We start from the raw sequence: 20,883 nt of genomic DNA, 5'->3' as shown, positions 1-20,883 counted from the left end.
CGAGCCCCCCTGAAACTCTGTCTAGCCCAGCACTGCCGAGAACCAAGCGTGGTTTCAGGCAGGAGATGCTCTGCGCGGCTGTGGACACACGGCTTGGCGTGAGCCTGCTCTGCCCCGCGTGGCCGAGGGCAAACCCAGGGACCGGGGCCTCTGCACACCGAGGGCAGCCACGGAAAAGGAGACACAGAAAAGTACAGGTTGGTAATTCCATACTGAGGCAACCGAAACAAGAGACAAAACACAAATACACGCGTGAATGGGAAATGAACCCACCCAAGGGCTTACAGGGACAGCTTGAAGCCTCGGATGCCAGGCTCCAACCGCTCCTGGAGCTGACGCGGTATCCCATTTTTCTCCGACCTAATTCATCCGTCTCTTACTCAAGCAGCCACAGAGGATGCATGAGTGTGATTTCAGTAAGTAATACCGCTTCACCTACCTGCAGGAAAGCGTTCCCTGTCCCTCAGTGCCTCGACTGGAAAGGGGCTGCGCTGAGCCCCGGGGCGCCGGGAGCTGCTGCTGCACAAGTCACCGCTCCGGCAGCACTGCGCGGCCACGTCCCCGTGGGTGAAGGTTTCCTTCCCCGCAGAGGGCAGAAATTCAGACGTGACGCTTGTTGGCAACATTTTAACCCACAGAGGCCGGCACAGCACGCGCCACTTCGGCATTGCACCTTCAACCTGTGTGCCACGTTTAATGAGGGTGGTAAAACAGATAAAGCAGGGATGGGAGGGGAGGCGGGGGTTCCCTGGCAGCCCTCCGTAGCTGCGTAAGGACAGCGGCACTTCTCTTGTCAGGGCAGCCCAGGCAGCCTGCAGTCGGCCTACCTGGGCACCACATCTTCTGCAGCTCATGAAGAACTTCCAACGCAGCCAGAAAGGGAACGAGAACGTTGTGACCTTCTTGCAGCAGCTGGTCGCTCCGAGACCTACCGATGAATTAATTAGCACCAGGAGCCCACTCCGAGGGGAGAAAGCCGCGCTCGCCCAGCTGCAACTACAGGGGAGCACCTGGCTGTAACCGTGCTAACAGGGGAGGCTTGGGCTGTAGGAAAAAAATGAGGTCAGCTGCGTTGTTAGGCTTTCCTGAGAGCTCCTTCAGAAGTGACTGCAGAAACCCAGCGCACACGGACGGACGGACGGACAGAGGGTGCCGGTGCTGGCAGCGTGCCCTGGCAGCCGCGGGCGCAGCGTGCGCTTTGGGGCCCGTCGCACCCCGCACTGCTGCCCGCTCAGCAGAGCCGACCCCCTGAGCCCCCCGCTCTGTTTGGCCTTGCCGCGGCCCCGCCTGCCGCTCTGGCTGCGCGATCCCAGAGGGACGCGAAGGTCCCTGAGGGCGCCCGGAGGAGGGCAGAAATTCTGGTGGAGGGCAGAAGGCCTGGCCTGCGGGGACAGGCTGCGGGCACTCGGGCTGTCTCCTCGGGAGAAGGGAAGGCCACGAGGCGAGCCCCTCGCCCCTGCGCCTCCTGAGGAGGGGGAACAGGGGCAGGAGCCGGCCAGGACAGGTGGGGAAGGGCACAAAGCTGCACGGGGGGAGGCTCAGGCTGGACATCAGGCAAAATTTGTTTACTGGAGGGTAGAGCGGGCTTCGCAGCGAGGCAGCCGATACCCGACGTGTGTGACAGTGTTCCAGGGGCACCTGGACAACGCCCTTAGCAAGGCGCGTTAACGGTCAGTTCTCCCTGAGGTGGCCGGGCAGGGGGAGGCTTTGGCCCCTGAAGGCCCCTTCCCATTTCAGCGTCCTGCCCTACAGGCCCATACGGAGAGGCTGGAGGCACCCCGGGGGGGCCCTGTCCCCCCCCCAGCCCCAGCGGGGTGCCCGGGGGCTGCCTCCCCTCAGCCTCCCCTCAGGGAGGGCGAGCACAGAAAGGGGCGGGGCCCGAACACGGGGGGCGGGGCCTGAACAGAGGGGGCGGGGCCTGAACAGAGGGGGCGTGTCCCGGATGGAGGGGGCGTGGCCGTGAGGAAGAGGGGCGTGGCTAAGCGGCAAAGAGGGCGTGTCCAAGCATCGCCCCGCCCCTCTCAGGCTGCTCAGCCAATGGTGGCGCAGCGCGTCATGTGACCGCCGGCCCCTACCCAGGTGCGCGCCGGCGGCGGCGGCACAGTGCGGGCGGCGGCGGCGGGCAGCGGGCGGTTCTGGGGGGGGGTCCCTCCGGGCGGTCACCGCTCACCGGCGGGCAGCGCCGCCTCCTCCTCCTCCTCCTCTTCCCGCAGCCCTCGGCCGCTTCCCCCGCCGCTGCATGGAGCGGCTGCGCGGGCAGCGCCACACCGGCCGCCGGTAAGTGCCGGTGCGGCACCGGGAGGGGACGGGCGGAGGGGGGACGCGGGGATGCACCGGGAGCGCTGCGACCCCCGCGGGGATGCACCGGGAGAGCGGCGGCCCCCGTACGGGGGCCGCCGCTCTCCCGGTGCATCCCCGCGGGGGAAAGTTTTTTTTCATATTTTTTTTCCTATTTTTTATTATTATTATTATTATTTTTTTTCCCCCGCTGATTTGCATGCGAATGGGAGCGTATCCCGGCAGATGTCTCGCCTCGCCCATTCAGCCGCAGGGGGGTTGAAAAGGCGAGGAGGCTCCGGTGCAACAATAGCCCCTCAGAGCCCGGCATAAAGGCGCAGTGTGAGCGGGGGCCGCCCTCCCCGGGCCGGGCTCCTCCGGGGCCGCTCGTCCCTGCGGCGCTGCGCACCTGGTCCTGAGCCGCCGGGGCGCGCACGGCCCCCGGGTGTCCCGGCAGCCTCGGGCAGACCCCAGAAACATCCCTGGTTATGGGAGAAGACCGGTATTTCTATCAACTCCCGTAGCTCATAGCGCTAACGAGCCTTTAGCCTTCTAACTATGAAATCCTCATCGTTATTTTTTAATTAACGGGGCTGCGCTCCTGCTGGGAGCACCCAAACTTGGCAGCAAGAAAGTTCGGCTCGGGTCTGCGCGGCGGGGCCCCGGGTGCCAGAGGTGCCTCGGCCCCGGCTCGCGGAAAAGGTGGCCGCGTAAATATTCACCCAGCAAAGCCTTCCTCGCCCTGCCGCAATTAATAACCTGGTGCCCGGGCACCTGACGAGGCGCTGGGGACGGATGCTGGCTGCCCCCGAGATGCGCGATGCTGCTTCTGGGCGGCACGCGAGGGAGGTGATGCTGCAGCCTTTGTTCGACTTCGCCCCGGTATCGCAGCCCTGCAGAAGCCAAGGAAAACTTTTGCTAATCGGCGTGCCGTATTCCTGCTGCATCCGTCTGCCAGCAGGCTGCTGCCGCCAAGGCAGCCGGCGGCTAGGAGCGAGCGCTTGGTTTCGGTAGGGATGCTGGAAGCACCTTGAGCGAATCACGGCCCCGCCAAGCAGCGCGGGTACTGCAGCTCCCCGGGGTCGGGAGCTGCCGAAAATGCAGTTTGTTTGTGGTGTTGAGTCCGCTGAATTTCTTCTGTAGTTGGTGGTGGCCTTGATGTTAGGGATGATATAAATTCCAGGTTAATTTAAACAAGCATTTTTGAATTAAAAAAAAATATCCTATATGAATTGTTATGGAGCTTTTATTTCTGTTGAAGATATCAATGAGTAAAGAAAGGGTTTTTCGCTCCGGTGGGCAGGTTAGAGCTTTGAGCCAGGTTATTTCTGCCTGTTTTGGCGCTGCTGCTTTCCCAGGTGAAGCCTGGTCCCAGGCTGGGCTTTGTGTCGGGCCCAGGCTAGGATCAGGCAGCAGAAAAAGACAAAACCAAAGAAAGAAGTTAAGTGCCATTAAAAAAAAAATAAAGCTGAAAATGCTGTTAACAACCAGTGCCCTTCTATAAACTAGCAAAGTAGCAAGATGATGGAAGTGTTTACTGGAGAGCCCAACACTTTCAGAAATAAAAATCACGCTTTTCCTGTGGACTTTATATCTACAGAGATGACTGTTCTTTGAAGCCCTGATTAATATAAATGAGTTGTAATTTTCTGGCCAAGCCATCCTAGTTCACATATATTATTCCATTGGCAGACATGTGGTCTCCACAGCTGTCCCCTCATTTGTGTATGAAATGGAAACACTGGTGGCATTTGTAGGTTACCATAGCTACACGAACAATACACGTGTGATACTTCATCCCTCCAAGCTCAAGATTTTTTTCTGGCAGACATTTTGTAGACATAAAACCAAAGAAAACCTGCATAAAGTTTTTGGAAGCGCATAAATCCATTCGCCCCCTATCTCTGTGTAATACCGCAGCTCGTGGTGAGCCCACGGCTCAGGCTGATGACAGCAAATTCTCCTCTTTGCCCAGCTGGGAATGCCATCCTGCAGGAGGAGGTTAGGTAATCAGCGGGGTCAGGCCTTAAGTGCTGTGGCAGACACAAGATTTTTTTCTACAAGACAATTTTTTCTACAAGACATAAGTTTTTCCTACAACCAACCTGTACCTCAGCAAGGGCTGGACAGAACCTGGGGAGCAGCGGGGCCGGGTGGGCGCCAGCCGCCTGGTGGAACAACGTTCCCGTTATCTTCGCCTACAGCTAACACGTACCTTGTTAGGTGAAGGAGATGGGTGAGAGTAAAGGAAAACACGAGGCTGGCTTAGAAACGGCTTTTGTCAGTATGTGATCAAACCAGTAAGTAATCTTGCTTCCCTAAGAGCGAGTGCTTAAACTCTGAGAAGAGAGAGCAGAGGGCTACTTTGGTAGGAAACAGCCTGCTGAGCATGGACTGGAATTAGCCTGATTTCCTAGGTTCTTTTCGTGCAGCTGAGAATATTTAAGCCCTCCACTAATGGACTTCATGAGGCCAGTAACAGGACGTGCCTCCAGACAGTTCTAGGAGCCACCTAGATGAAAGTTCCTCCCAACTACATCCTCTTATTCATTGCTCCTTAAAACCCTGAAACTTTATTTAAATTTAGTTTTCCAATTTGGATGTGATCTTTCATTTTTATCCATGTGGCACTGAAGAAAAATACTAGATTGGCCTATTTTGTGTTGGCCTAATTCTCTTCCTCTTAAAGACAGCAGAAGTCTTTGGCATCAATGGGAAGAGAATTAGCGTCTGCTCCTAAATTGTACTGCAAAAGGTTAAATGTTCTTGTTACTTCACCTTCTAATTCAGAAGATTTTAATTTGGTGATATAAGCCTGCCTTTTCTTGACCTTCCAGTTGACTGAATTCCCAAAGCAATGGGAATAATTTTTACTTGGCATACAGTTTCTAAATATCAAGTATGCAAGATGGGGTAGATACCCGATTTGGTTGGGTTTTGTTTATTTTTACTATGATTATTGCTCAGAGACAAGGCAAAGCACTTGTAAATAAATTTTGAAATACTTAAAAGGATGCTGTACTGAGAATGCACGTAAGTTCTCTAAGTACCATAGAGAAACAGAAACAGCTCTTTCTCTGATTTTCTTTGGTACGATGATCTTGCTACGTAATTGTCACCAAGTGTTGACCTCAAGTCCTTTGTAGTACTGCAGGACAGGATTTTCCCTGGCCGCTTCACAAACTGAAGTGGCCCGTTTGATACTGGAGGCAAAGAGTACTTGCATGTTTTATTTAGGAATTTCAGAGATTGTCAGCATCTCATTTCCAGGTATTTAAGTTAAACTCTGGTGACTGCAGCATTTCTGCACCTGTTGACTGTGATTAGGGCAGGAATCCCAGCCTTTTTCTTTTTTTGCAGCCAAGCCTCCCTCGAGGCAAAGGGCAGTGCGTGCTTCTGGCCGATGCAGTGCTTGGCTCGGCCCCGCGGTGGGGACAGCCCTCGCCACGTCCTGCCATGTCCCGTGGGGCGAGGGATGGGCGCAGGCAGTTGCATGGGGAGGGCCCTTCCTGCCCCAAGGGAGCAAAGCCCTGGTAGGGCAGGCTGGGCTCCTCGTGCCGTGATGCCCCAGCAGCGGGACTTGGGCAGGATCTGCCCACCAGCGACCACCGGCAGGAGGTCCCAAAGGGGCCCAGGCTGTGCCTCCGTACGTCCCCCTTCCGAGACCGCCTGCTCCACTTCAAGGCAAACGTTCCTCTTCTGTTTCTGGAGTTCAGTATGCAGAACAGAATCACAGAAGGGTTTGGGATGGAAGGGGCCTTAAAGACCACCTATTTCCAACCCCCTGCCCTAGGCAGGGACACTTCCACTAAACTGCTTTGATCACAGCCCCATCCAGCCTGGCCTTGAGAACCCGCATTGTATGCTCCTCCGAGTCGCTTTTTATAACTACTTTTGCGCAGTCAATGTAGCTTGAAAGTCATTAGCAGAATACAATCTTAGGAGTTTATCATTATGTACAACTAGCTTCCCACGAACTCCGTGCGAACTGGCGACCGAAGCAGCACAGCTCGTGCCGCACAGCGTAGCGGCGGGTCCAGAACACCCCCGGGCAGCCACGACTCTTACACTTGGTTATGGCCTGCTCCTTCTGGACAGAGCTCTGTTTTCCTGTATTTTTCAAGGATTGGTCCACAACATGGCGAAGAATCAAAGATGAAGTAACTACGGATAAACAAATGTTATTTGGGACGATTACTGAGTTTGTCCAAAATTTGGTAGGCTAGCAGTTAAAAAAAAAAATCAGAGCTTGGATTGTCCTTTTTGTAACGTAGAGATGTTTGTCATTGTTATAATGAATCCTGCATATTCTCTTTTTTCATGCATCATTTCATTTATTTGATTAAACAAGTCCAAAAATACCTAGCAAATGCATACCTTGCTAATGTGCTGCATATAATTACTGGGATGCAGATGAGCTACTGATTGGCCTTGCTAAATTTTTAAATTACAAATGATCCATCACTCTAACAGAAATAGAGTAAATATTGACAGTTACAGAGATCCACCACTCACAATAGACACTGCAGTGAATTGTAAATGCATTACAAAAATAACTTCTATTACCTTATAGACGAACAACAGTTAAGCAAAGTAGCTGGAAAAGAAAAAAGACCTTCGGAGCAGGTCTTCACAATTAATTCACCGTAGTATGAGGCACTGAGCAAAAACAGATGGATGTTCTTTATGAATTAGTTGGCAGGTATGTTTTCCTTTAACTTTTTGTCCCTTCAAAGTGAAAGAAGTCTAGTATATAAAAATTAAACATTACTGCGCCTGGATAAATCGCCTTAATTAGGTTAAGATTTATCTATAAAGGTTCGATAACTTAAACTTTTGAGAGAAGTAACTTCTCCTGTTTTCTGCAATGTGCAGCAGTTTTGCAGGCAGTTATGAAATAAACCCATCTGTGGAAGAACTGCTGACTTGGCAATGACAAGACCGAGGACTAAAGCTAACGGAACAATTTATAGGTCTATTCTTAAACATACAAATATATTATTCATATATATATCCATCTCGTGAACTCCTCAAAGCAAGAATCATGATCTGATCTCTGCATAAAACAAAGTCTCAAAACGTAGGTGATAGTTCAGAACAAAAGAAATAGCTAAATACAGGCTATTAACATTTTGTCCAGTCTCGGTTGACTGAGACGTGGCTTTCCGATGGCGCGGTCGATGACCTGCTCTACGCTTCAAGCAATACTTTTTTTAACACTCGTGGAATGAAATAATGATGGAAAACGCATGCCCCGTAAAATGTGTATTTTCTCACTACAGCATAACTGATGTTATCAGTCGTGAATGGAGGAAGTAGCAGGCCCTCAGAAAAATGAGAAAACTTGACGTAGAAACCCACTGAAAAGCGCTGGCAGTGGCAGGAGAGGGTCATTTAATACAGCTATCTGACTGGAGAGAAAATAACTTTTTTCATAGATGAGAGTAAAATCTTACCTCAGACACCTACCAAAACAAATCTATGAGCACTTAATGGAATTACTTCTATCCCATCTCAGCTTGGTTGAGTTCCAAACCTTTGTCTTGGTGCTAACAGCCTCTATGTTAGATCTCTCAGCACCTCCCATGATAAATGTAGTTATGTTGTTACTGGTCTGTTCTCACTCTTGAGTGAACAATAAGGGGTCTCCGTATCAGGCAATTTGATAGATGGTTTTATTAGCAATTATATGTAAATATAGCTCAGAAGTAAAGAATTTGATCTTGCAAGCACATAACTCCTGGAAAAAATCAATACAAGTCTATTTTATTCTAGGGGCTGATGTCCGTTAAGCGCACTACACGTATAATATGAGTAGATATAGATGTAGACTAATAATAAAATATAGATTAATACTTAATCACTTATAATTGAAAACTAAATACATAGTACAGCCACGGGAAACAGAATTACCAAAGTAGCAACAAGGACCAGCAAAAGGAATTGACCCTCTTATTTTTTCTTGCTTGAGGATGCAGGACTGAAGCTGGATGTGGCTTGGTTATTCTGTACACGTGTACTCACACGCATGCACACATACATACACACTTTTCATAATACGTCTTACGCACTTCCTACAGCCAGCGCTGTTATATGTTAGTTTTAAAAATACGTACTTAGATACTGATGCAATTCAGATTTTATTTATCGACTCCCATTTCTAGCAAAACGTTTTCTGGCATCACGTACTGTAGTAACAACTGCTTACAGGCTGGGGTCTTCCCGTCTGCGGGGTTCCCGAATGACTCATAAAGCCGGAGTTTGATCTAGAACTGGGTAGGAAGTAAAGTAATCACGCTGCCAGAAAGCCAGTCAGCAAAAAGAGGGGAAGAGGATTTTCTGTTGCTTGGTGAAAATACCGTGGAGTTCTGGCATCCATATTTCTCGTGGTTAAAAATATTTCTTATGTGCTCCTTATTTTATCATTATTAACACTTCACTAGCAAAGCTGCCTCGCCTCTCAGAGTAGTCAAAAAAACAAACCAGAAATTCTACTCCAAAACCCAGCCCCGTCTCCTAATTCCCCTGTTCTTCTTTTAGAGCTAATTGGGGTTTGTTTTGGTGGTTGTTGGTTTTGGTTGTTGAAATTTTGATTTGGACTGCACTGGCTTTGATAGTCCCTGCCTCCTAGTACCCGGGAAGCAGGTAGACCCACAAGTAACAAGCCGTTCGGATCCTTCCACTCGGATCAGAGATTTGGAGCGTGCCAAGACCGAATTCTGCCCTTTTCTGTTCCTTAATTAGAAGACTCAGTCATATTTCTCTAATATTTGTCTTCTTTCATTCTTTAGCCAGCAGAAACACTAAACGCAAAAAATAGTTGGAACAGGTCTTCCAAAATTAGTTATGCTCCGTAAATTTTTGACACTCTACAACCTAAAACCAATTAGGTTTAAATTCTCCCTAGCATTTAAAATATACAGAGGGATATGAATACATTACAGCAAGTGCAGTTGGAAATGAACAAATCTCCATAGCGCTCTGTCCCTCATCAAGCCTGGTCTCTTTGAGCTCTGTTGGCAAGTAAATGTTCAGGTGCGCTCAGGGGTAGCAGAGATTTGCCATCTCTGTGAAGCCGCCCCAACCGCTCAGCACCCCTCAGGGTGAGGGCAGGATTGGGGCAGGCCCCTTGCTCCTTCGGTTGCTCCGGGTACTTGGCTTTGCAGTGCAAAGAGCAACAAGGAAAGTCTCGTGGTGTTGGCTTTTCACCCAACAGTGGAAATTATGTGGTTGGTTGTCAGGAAAGCCAATCTGCTGAAATAATTTGATCGGGTAAATACGTAGAACGAGGCTGATAACCAGGAACATGGTTCTTCTCCAGTGAATGAAATAAAAGCTTTACTACTGCCTTCGTATTGAATACGAGCAGACCCTGTGTGGGAGGAGATGAAAACTAGAGGCACGGGCAATAAAAGAACAGCCTACATTTCCTCAAGATTTATCTATTTTCCGATGAAAATAAACATTTTCTTATGAAAATAAACATAGCAAGAAATTAGATAGCAAGTTGAGTTTCCGGTGCAAGAATATTACTACTGAACAAACATATCTTGCTTTTCAAGGCTTTTAAATACTTTTATGAGTTTCTCTTTCCTGAAGAACAAACAAACAGACTATATAATTTGACAACCCATTGTTTGGAAGCACTTATTATTTCTGATGTTTCTAATGTGACTTATTAGTGGTAATTTGCAAGAGGTTTTCACACAGATGACAGGAGCAGGGCTGCAATTCCATGGCTGATTTGATGGGCCATCAGAATACAGTAGCTGTACTCTCTGCAACGTATCCGTCTGCCTGTACTCAGGATCAGTATATGAATGAAAAGAATCTCTCTCTCCTACAAATTTACTTCAATATTTTAATGAAAAACATTGTATCAGATGCAAGTCTTAAAAATAAGCCCACAATAAATCACAAATTTTAAAGATGTGAGATTTAATACGTTGTTTCTGCAGTGCAAGTATTATGAAGAGGATGCTCTTTGCATTTCTTCCATGGAGATAAGACTAGCATTTTTCAAAAGAGCACAGATAAAGCATGCTGAGGTTGTCTTCTGAAATACAGCAAATCGCTTTCTCATCAGAGCTTTCCCTGCTTCCCCAGAGCTCTCCCTAAAATTAAACACTGACTTTATTTTGATGGAATGTGTGAACAGACAAAAAAGAGAAAGATACAATTTTAAAAGCAAGGCATTACTTGCAGGAAAAAAAAATAACACAACAAAACCTTAAATATTACAAATCCCTGAAGATGTGTTTTGAAGCTTTCATACCATTATTACATGTTCTATAATCCCTTGTTTATGTCTCTGCTTTTAATAACAAACTCAGATTTTCAGATTCTGGTATACTTTTTTTAACCAACTTGCACCATTCTAGCTTGACTTTCCTGTGTTTTATACAATTCCATTTTGTAAGTATCTCATTTCCTGACGACATCTGAGACTTTAAAAACTTTAATATAAAAGGCTTGCTATCAGACACGATTCCTCAATGTTTTTCTAGATAGACAGGACTGCACTCGTAAATTTGATTCTCGGGAGAGGAGCTCTTTCAGCAGGTTAGCTGTAAATGTCCCCGCCATTAACCCCAAGTCCAGCCTCCTTCTCTAGGATGTACACAAGGTCGCTGACGCTCTTGCCTGGGCTAAGACCCGATGATGGTAACCCACCGCTCCAGGCGACGTTCTGTCTTGGGCTTACTGCATAACCGCTTAGTGGGGGCACGTACCCGTACGTAGGAGCTTCACTGGCAGCGAGGAGGGAAACAAGGCAGCTGCACAGGTCACTAACAGAACAGCACAACGGATGGGTTTCCAAAAGGCTGCCTGGGTTTCCAAAAGGCTGCCTACGTTACTTCGGTTCAACACACGAGAATGGCACCGTGGAGAAGCGGGGAGGTGCTGTGGATCAGTACGTGCTTCTGGCTCACAGCAAGTGCAAAATAAATTGCTTGTCTTAGCCTGAGGTAGTTTTCTTCCCGTATGTGATCCCTTAGACTTTTACCCAAGCACGTTTAGCATATATGGCTGCCAACTAAGATCTGTGCTGATGCTACCTGCAATATAAAAGAAACTGTGCAAGAATGAACCACTTGACCATGAAGAGGGTAAAGTTTTTCTGTGGCAGTATTGCTGTTTCAGGACAGACATCCAACCATCCCCCTGCAAACTACATTTCTTTTTTCAGCAGTTTTTAATAGTGACCACTAATACAGCTGCCACGGAAGTGACAACGCTTTGTCTTCCTGCAACCAAGAAAAAATATTTAACATCAATTTCTGTAGCTGGGAAGTTAACTATGAACACTTTTGTGAACAGTTTCTTTTGGGATTGTTCCTCCATCTATTCCATTTACTGCACTGTGGACTGAACCCTGCTATTTTTTGGATCTCCTGAACACCCGGACAACCTCTAGCAGCCACCAGCAGGGCTGGGGGCTGCCAGCACACACCTCTTCCCACCAGGCAGTAAATCTGAAATAAAGGACCTTCTCTTCTGCTCCAGAACCAATGCCCCCCATTTCCCTACCAATATGATTTCTTTGGCCAAACAACTTCTCAATATTAAGCAGTTCGCAGAACCTAGCCAGAAAGGGAAGCGATGCACAGACGGGTATTTGGATTCTCCCCACTGCGTTTCCAAGAAGGCAGGCACAGGAACGATGCTTGCTTTTTCTGTCTGCAAGAAACACGAACAAGCTGATAGCCCAGCGAGCAGCTGTGGATTTGCCTACTGACTAAAACATGGTTTCTTAATGCACTGGGTACTGAGAGGTGCTATGGAAAATGTATTTATTTAGCCCCCGGCAAAATAATTCCCTCCATCTCTCTCCCATAAAATTAAGCGGTATTTCTGCTGATATCAAGTTAACACCTGTAATGACTGTTGTGGTTTGGTGCACTAGGAAGTAGGATTTTACTGAACTAGGGAAGGCACAAAATGCTGGAAGCTGATGCCCAAAGCCCAGAGCTGCTGCCCAGCTTCTCCAGGACCCAGGTCACAAGGCGAGGGCAGCCCGCAGCTTCCACCACTGCCAACGCTCCCTTAATGTTTAGGGGAAGTTTCTTCACCCAGTACTGTAAACAGAAATACAATTTTTAACACACAGTTAAAAAGAGTGCCACAGATCACAAGACCCCCCTTAAATATTATTTTCAGAGAAATGAAAAAAGCTAAAATGTTCTGAACTGATCCCCTGACTTCTCACTGGCTTGTACTGCATTCGGCTGCTGGGAGGTGCTGTATTTGTTTAAAGGCAAGCAAAGAAGAAAGCCCGCAGTAACTTCATACAAAAAGGTTCTCACTAGGCAGAGCACCGAGGTGTCTGGCAGCTAACGACCACGCACTGATTTAACTCGGCCTCGCTGATTTCAGTGGGAGTTGGGAACACTGACGCTTTCCCAGGAGCCGTGCCTGGTCCATCCGCCTTGCCTTCGTGATTATTCCTTAGTGGTTAGTTTGAACCACACACCGTCAGAGACGGCGTTTTCATAGCTTGGTTGTCCTCCAGCTCACCCGCCAAATAAACGCGATTGCCTACATACGCATCGTGTCTAGTTTTCATTCGGAAAGTTGTGATTATAATTCTGATCTCGGGAACGGAGAGGAACCTAACGTTCAGGAGCCATACTCCCCAGCCGAAGCCATCGTGCTCCTTAGATCCCTCGGGCATTGCAGTGAGACAGGAGCGCCCCCAGGCACCCGCTGTGCCACGGAGCTCTGGAAGCCGGGACCTCGGGGGGCGGAGTGACGGGTGCTCTCGCACACGGGAGGGTCAGGATGGTCACACACAGCATATATAAGCCACGGCACAAAAGCAGTCGTTGCTATTTAGTTACATCTAAAACTCGTAGTGCACTTTTTCACTGATTAGTGCGGAATTTTTAGTTTCCCAGAGCGATGGATGGGGCTTTACAGCACAAGCAGCAGGTACAGCAGAAGTCCATGATGCGGCTTTTCCCTTACGCTGCGGCCTCTTGACCGCCATCCACAAAGCACAGCATTAAAAGGGACCGGGGCACGCGGAGCTGAGCAGAATTTACTTTTTGATTGCACTGCCTTTTCATTTATAGCCTCATCCATGCTGCCCTGGGCTGGAGGAGATTGGAGACAATAATGTGCAGGTCATTTCTAAAGAACGTTTTCCAGTTAAAGAGAATTAAATCCATTGGCAGTAGAAAATAACTAGAGAAGAGAAATGTCACTGGTAACTTGTAAAATCGTATGTCTGCACTGATCAAAACCCCAAAAGTCTGTTCAGTGAAACCAGAAATGCCTTCGTACCACGGAGGAACAATAAATGCAACGTGAAAGTAAGAGGATATAAATATTCAACAAAGAAAGGTTCCAATTAATTTTTTTTTTAAATGTGGATGTGTTCCCACATTTTAAAAGCAGCTTTGAAATCTTTTTCGGGCAGTTTCATTTTTAAAGTATTACATGATTCTTGTAACTACAGCAGAGTTGAATCAGCGCTAACGCATCAGCAGGACTAGAGCTTTAGGAGGCACGGGCTGCCTTCTGCTCATCCACCTCGAGCAAAGCGATGGGACAGGCTTTGAAGGAACGCGCGCTTGGAGCAGTGTCACCTCCTGGAGTGGTGACTGCAGGGTAACTGTAGCCAGAATGACTCCGTTTACATCAGCTTCCTCGTCGCTCTACAGTAATAATAGAGATTCTTACTTTTACAGTGTTGATAGGATTATTTTTTAAATGCAGTTAATGTCTTACTCAGTTTTTGGATCGGTTGGAAGTTATTTGATAAGGAACGCTTGTTCTACATGTGCCTTTCCCCCCCTCCAGTGTGGTCTTCTCATCCCTAATTGAAATCTTAGATTTTCTGTCTGATAACTAACTCAACAGGGTCAAATGCTTTCCAGCTAACATTCCTGCTTCCCTTCCTCCAGCTTACGTCCACAGAACAAGTAACAGCATGCCAACAGAAAAATGCTCTTTGGTGTGTACTGCTTATAGTATATAATAATCTGAAATTAATATGGTGTCATTATTTAATACGCTGACCAGATTTTGGAATAAAATTGTATTATAAATGTCGTGCCTGTCGCCATTATCTAGATGACTAGAACTATTTTTAAAAGTTGTATTTAGTTCTATTATTTTATATAGCAGCATCTTTTGTTAGCTTTTATTAAAAATCAGAACGTAATCAAAGCCATTTCTTTATTTCTACTATTAGTCTACCCGTGCTACATACTCTCAGATATAGCACAATTTGATTATTTCAGTTACAAAAAAAAAAGGAAAAAAAAGCCAAAACCTCATCTGGAACCATCAACTGCAATCACTATAGCACAAGATACAGAGCGTCACCTCAAATTCTGAGAGGTCTGATTTACAAATCATTATTCAGATTTGTTGCATGCCTTGCTCAGGTATCCTTTGTATTTAATTCAACCACCACCACGATCACCAGGGGGAGAAAAACGGTTCATCCAGCATCACCGAAAGCAACGCACGCTTCTGAGCTGGAAGTTAAGCGGTGGTTGCATTTAACAATGCAGACATCGCGCTGCGTCGTTGCACATACAGAAGAAAAGCTCATAATTGTATCCATTGCTTTTTACAGCCCAAGAAAGAGACAGGTTTGCATACAACAAACTGTTTCTTGCAGTTTACTTTTTCCACAAAGAATGACAGGGATTTTATCAAGAGCCTAGTCGTCTCCTTGAATACATGCTTAGACTCACAACAGGTTTTCTGATGTACGCTGGACACCATCGGGTTAATTTAAACATGCTCTTTGATGAGTAACTTCAGGCTAAAAGAGATACGAATCGTGGTTTATACACTGCATTGGAATTGGGGTAAATAATCCACACATGACACACAATGCAGTACGAGCAGCTAAAATAAGGGCAGTACATTCATTTAATTATATTTAGTGTTACTGTTTGGTGCTTAGCTGGATTAAGTCTAAACTGTTATCTGGAACTGATTTGATTAACTTTGATGAATTTTGGCAAAGTTCTTATGCATTTGGCTTGAAACTTATAAAACAACATCTTCCTATCCCGTAATTCCCTATACTTGAAATGGAAGACATTGGGATTGCGATGGCAGCCTGAACCATAACTGGGATCACGTTCTGAACGCTCGTTTGGGACCCACCCGTACCCACAGCCATATCCTAGACCCTTAGCACTTCCCAAGCCGTTCAAACAAATACTGCATAGTAAAACTGAAAGATATCTGAAAGTTTCATTTTCAGATGGTTACATGTTTTGTTATATTCACTTGAGAACCATCAGAGTTCCAAAACCTACACACTTTACTAACTACAAATTTTCCTAAGAGATCGAATGTTAATTTACTTAAAACTGTCTTCAGATACTTCTCTTTAAAGGATGAAGAAATCAAAGAATATATGAAGTGAATATGGGATGAGCATAACATATATCCTTATCTGTTTTCAGGAACATCTTCAAGCACCGATTTGCAGAAGATCCTGGAACACAGAGGAGCAGCTGAGAGTCTTCAGACCACTTCTTGTCTGCTCTAACCATAGAAAATTGTCTTTCATCTTCTGGATGACCAAGCCTTTCATCCTAAATTTTAAGCTTTACATTTTCTTCCTGACAACAAATTACACGCTCAATTTCTTGTTATTTTAAGGGGCTGGAGAGCTGAACTCACTAGCTGACCAGCATGGCTAAGATTAGGTTGCTTTTAACTGTTTGCCAGTTGGTGCTAGAATTGTTAATGAATTCACTAACTGAGTCTTCCGTACAGAGTAATGAATGTCCACAGCTTTGTGTATGTGAAATCAGGCCATGGTTTACACCACAGTCAACGTACAGGGAAGCCACAACAGTTGACTGCAATGACCTTCGTTTAACAAAAATCCCCAGCAATCTTTCCAGTGACACTCAAGTCCTTCTGTTACAAAGCAACAATATCGCAAAGACCACAGATGAACTCCAACAGTTGTTTAATTTAACAGAATTAGATTTTTCACAAAATAACTTCACGAGTATCAAAGACGTGGGGCTCTCAAATCTTACTCAGCTAACGACATTGCACCTGGAGGAGAACCAGATAACGGAGATGACTGACTACTGCTTGCAAGACCTTTGCAATCTTCAGGAGTTATATATAAATCATAATCAGATCAGCAGCATTTCTGCAAATGCATTCTCTGGCCTGAAGAATCTTTTAAGACTACATCTCAATTCCAACAAATTAAAGGTTATTGACAGCCGTTGGTTTGATTCTACTCCTAACTTAGAGATTCTGATGATCGGAGAAAATCCAGTGATTGGAATACTAGATATGAACTTCAAACCACTCTCCAATTTAAGGAGTCTGGTTTTGGCAGGTATGTATCTCACAGACATCCCTGGCAATGCCTTGGTAGGCTTGGATAGTCTTGAAAGCCTTTCCTTCTATGACAACAAATTGGTAAAAGTCCCTCAGCTGGCACTTGAGAAGGTTCCCAATCTAAAATTTCTGGATCTCAACAAAAACCCAATTCATAAAATTCAAGAAGGTGATTTTAAAAACATGCTCAGATTGAAAGAGCTTGGAATCAATAATATGGGAGAACTCGTTTCTGTTGATAGGTACGCACTGGACAACCTGCCTGAACTTACAAAGCTTGAAGCCACCAACAACCCAAAGCTGTCTTACATACATCGTTTGGCATTTCGCAACGTTCCTGCCCTGGAGAGCCTGATGCTGAACAACAATGCCTTGAATGCCGTCTACCAAAAAACAGTGGAATCCCTCCCAAACCTGCGTGAGATCAGTATCCACAGTAACCCGCTCAGGTGTGACTGTGTCATCCACTGGATCAACTCAAACAAAACCAACATCCGTTTCATGGAACCTCTGTCCATGTTTTGCGCGATGCCTCCCGAGTACAGAGGACAGCAGGTGAAGGAGGTGCTAATACAGGATTCAAACGAACAATGTCTTCCCATGATCTCGCATGAGACCTTTCCAAATCACTTAAACTTGGACATCGGCATGACGGTGTTTTTAGATTGTCGGGCCATGGCAGAACCCGAGCCAGAAATTTACTGGGTCACTCCTCTCGGAAATAAAGTAACTGTTGAAAGTCTCTCTGACAAATACAAGCTGAGTAGCGAAGGTACCTTGGAAATCTCTAACATTCAGATCGAAGACTCGGGGAGGTACACTTGTGTTGCTCAAAACATAGAAGGAGCTGACACGAGGGTCGCTACTATCCGGGTGAACGGAACGCTTCTGGATGGTACCCAGGTTCTGAAAATCTATGTCAAGCAAGCCGAATCGCATTCCATTTTAGTTTCTTGGAAGGTTAACTCCAATGTCATGACTTCCAATTTAAAATGGTCATCAGCTACTATGAAGATTGACAACCCTCACATTACATACACTGCTCGGGTCCCCGTTGATGTACACGAATATAACCTCACGCATTTACAACCATCTACAGATTATGAAGTGTGTCTAACTGTGTCAAACATCCATCAGCAAACACAGAAGTCCTGCGTTAATGTTACAACAAAAAATGCAGCTTTTGCGCTAGATATTTCAGATCAAGAAACCAGCACTGCTCTTGCAGCAGTAATGGGATCAATGTTTGCCGTTATTAGTCTTGCCTCCATTTCTGTTTACATTGCAAAAAGATTTAAGAGAAAAAACTACCACCATTCCTTGAAAAAATATATGCAAAAGACCTCTTCAATCCCGCTGAATGAGCTCTATCCTCCACTTATAAATCTCTGGGAAGGTGACAGTGAAAAGGACAAGGATGGTTCTGCAGAGACCAAGCCAACCCAAGTCGACACATCCAGAAGCTATTACATGTGGTAACTCAGAGGATATTTTGCTTCTGGTAGTAAGGAGCACAAAGACTTTTTTGCTTTATTCTGCAAAAACGAGAAGTTGAAGACTTTTGTATTTTTGACTTTGCTAGCTTGTGGCAGAGTGGTGAGGACAGGTGGATATTTCAGAATTTTTTAGTATAGCGTATCGCAATTGTTTGACACAAATGGCAGCTTCACCTAGCTCCCAGTTTTTCTTTTTTTTTTTTCTTCCTTTTTTTAGTTATTGTGCTAAACTTAATGCTGTTCTAACTACAGTGCTGAATAAAATTAATGAGAGGCTGGGGTTACCCTGTGATGCAAAAGTAGCACAACCCCATTCCTTTGAAGCCATCAGTAGAGTACAGTATCTTGCAAAGCTAACATACAGTTTTGAAACTGCATTGAACTAGTTTTGTAACACTGGTCTGAGGACTCAACACGAGAAAAGGAGACCCTGAATGATGTTAGTTGACTGTACTGTAATGTTGTATCAACTGATTTGAATGTTTTTGACTTTGAACAATGAATTATATTTTCATTTTCTTTTTGTAGTTGTTGAAAAGGCTTAGGTAAAGCTAACAGGCAATAGAAAACGTACATCCAGTTTTTTAGTGTAACAGACTAAATGTTAATTGTTCTCTTATTCTTTTTATTATATTTAGTAGACACTTTTGAAGAATATTAGAGTTTTGTTGTGCTTAAGCCACCAACACATGGTGTTTAATGAAGATGGAGCTATAATAAATTTAGTTTTGTTCTGATTTTTTTATTTTAGAAGTCACAATAATGTATTGGTTTTAGATGTCACTAGTTTGACTGGTGAACATGTTTTGACACAAAATATATCCAAAATGTTATATAAAAACATTGTGGTTTTCTCTTGATGGAATTACATTTCAACAAAGTTGCAGGGATGTTTTTTTTTTAACACTTTTTTTAATAGCAGTGTTTTCTCTGCACCAGATGCAAAATATTGAAAATAATTTAATTAGAAATATATATATCAGTATGGCTTTTAGACTGTAACATGCAGAATCAAAACTGTTTGGCATAAGGCACACAGCAAAAAATTCATTGCGAAAAGAAAAAGTTTCCTTTTTGTATATTCTTCTCTTTGTATTTTGAGCTAAGACACAAACGAAGCTGACATTTAGCTGTCATGATCAGTTAGAAAAAAAAACAACTCACTGCTACCAAGCTGAAATAGAACAGTTGAATTCTGGCATACACATTAAGAAAAAAAAAAAGTGAACTGGATTAATGTTCTTTCAAAAGCAGAAATTAAGATAGCTAAAACTATCAAAACATAAGAGTTTGGGTCCAATATAGAACTGTATTTGTTACAGGCTTAAGATTAAGCAGTACTCTCAGTATTTTACTGAATTAGTACATTAAAAGTGGAAAACCTCCAAAAGCAGTGGTGTTTGTGTGCAAGCACTGGGTATAATATAAATGCATAATTTGCAGTTGAACCTACAGAAGCTTTGTACCTTGTCTTTTCTGAATCCACTCAAGTTCTCAGCAGGGACTGCACACGAGTCACAAGCAGGGTGGGTTTCTGGTGAAGCATATGGTTATGGTTACACTAGATACTTAATCAGCAAGCACAGAATTTTCTACACTTTATGACCACTGTCAGCGTGCAACCTTTTAAATGTTTTTACGTACCAAATAGGTTTGTGGTGAGTAAAAGTTAATTGTTAAAATAATGGATGTGCCTGGATCTTGGGGTTGAAGTTTTTTAACTCACTAACTTATTGAAAAAAAGAAAGAAAAAAGAAAAAAAGACAATTATAGAGCTCCCCCCAAAATTTCAAATAGACAGCTTCAAACTTCTTTCTCCTCTACAGCCAACTGCCTAAAAATGAGACAAGTTATCAGCATAGTTTACTAATACAGTGCTTTGGTGCAAAAACTCCAGTATGCATCTCAGATACATGCCTTGTTGATCTTGCATTTCAATGTAAAGCTGAGTGAAGGTATTAATTATGCATTTGAATCAAGTACTTCTGCTATTCACAATATTTTATATGTTCATGAGATCTCAAATTTTTAATCACATGATAGTTGTATGTTGGGATCAGGCGGGTGTCTTTTGGTCATGGAGAAGTAGCATGCTGGAAACATTTACTGTCACCTTCTCCTGTACTTATTTTACATGTTAATGGAAATTCTCCTCTTGCCTTCTCCTCCAGAAAAGCTTAAGAGCAATAATTACCATCTTGTCTATATGCTATTCTCACCTTAAAACTGCCTCTATTATTATAACGGTGATGATGAATTAAAACTGAGATCTCTTTTGCAGTGAAGGTTCACTCTACTTTTTCCGGAGAAAAGACACAGTGAGGATGAGGTTGACAGCAAAATTATGGCTTCCAACTTGCGTGACATCATAAAGTTCTCTTTAGAAAGTAATTACTGAACGGGTATCAGATGCTGCAGAGCAAGCCCCTTTCTCCACCACCTTCCTGCAGCGCTTGTGCAGCTATGCCATAAATACTCGGTAACAAGATCACGCGAACCCCTCGGCGCTCCACCTGAGCCCCCCTTGAACTGGCGGAGGACGGTCCTACGCTGCCTCCCTCTCCCCACCCGCTCCCCATCCTCCATCACACACAGCTCTGAGATCTGCTCGCCTTCAGACGCGCTCAGACCAACCGGTCCCTGCCAGCGCAGACACCACGCCGAGCCCCGTTGTGTGTGTCTGGACGGGTCGGTCTCACCCGGGTATGTTCTGCAGTTTGGGCAGCTTCAGAGGGGGAACGGCTGGCAGGGACACGAGGCCGTGGAGCAG

General features: G+C 45.4%; 1 protein-coding gene across 1 annotated transcript; it reads left to right on the top strand.

Annotated features, from left to right (window-relative positions):
- The first annotated feature begins 1,934 nt into the window (after positions 1 to 1,934).
- LRRN1 (leucine rich repeat neuronal 1) lies at positions 1,935 to 18,954 on the top strand. The gene is made up of 2 exons (XM_080606000.1): positions 1,935 to 2,277; positions 15,714 to 18,954. The coding sequence occupies exon 2, from the start codon at positions 15,946 to 15,948 to the stop codon at positions 18,094 to 18,096; it is 2,151 nt and encodes a 716-aa protein (XP_080462126.1). The 5' UTR covers positions 1,935 to 2,277; positions 15,714 to 15,945; the 3' UTR covers positions 18,097 to 18,954.
- The last annotated feature ends 1,929 nt before the right edge of the window (positions 18,955 to 20,883 follow it).

This window comes from Anser brachyrhynchus (genome assembly GCF_964034855.1).
Source record: "Anser brachyrhynchus genome assembly, chromosome: 10".
NCBI lineage: Eukaryota > Metazoa > Chordata > Aves > Anseriformes > Anatidae > Anser > Anser brachyrhynchus.
This window is presented reverse-complemented; position numbering and strand designations above follow the sequence as displayed.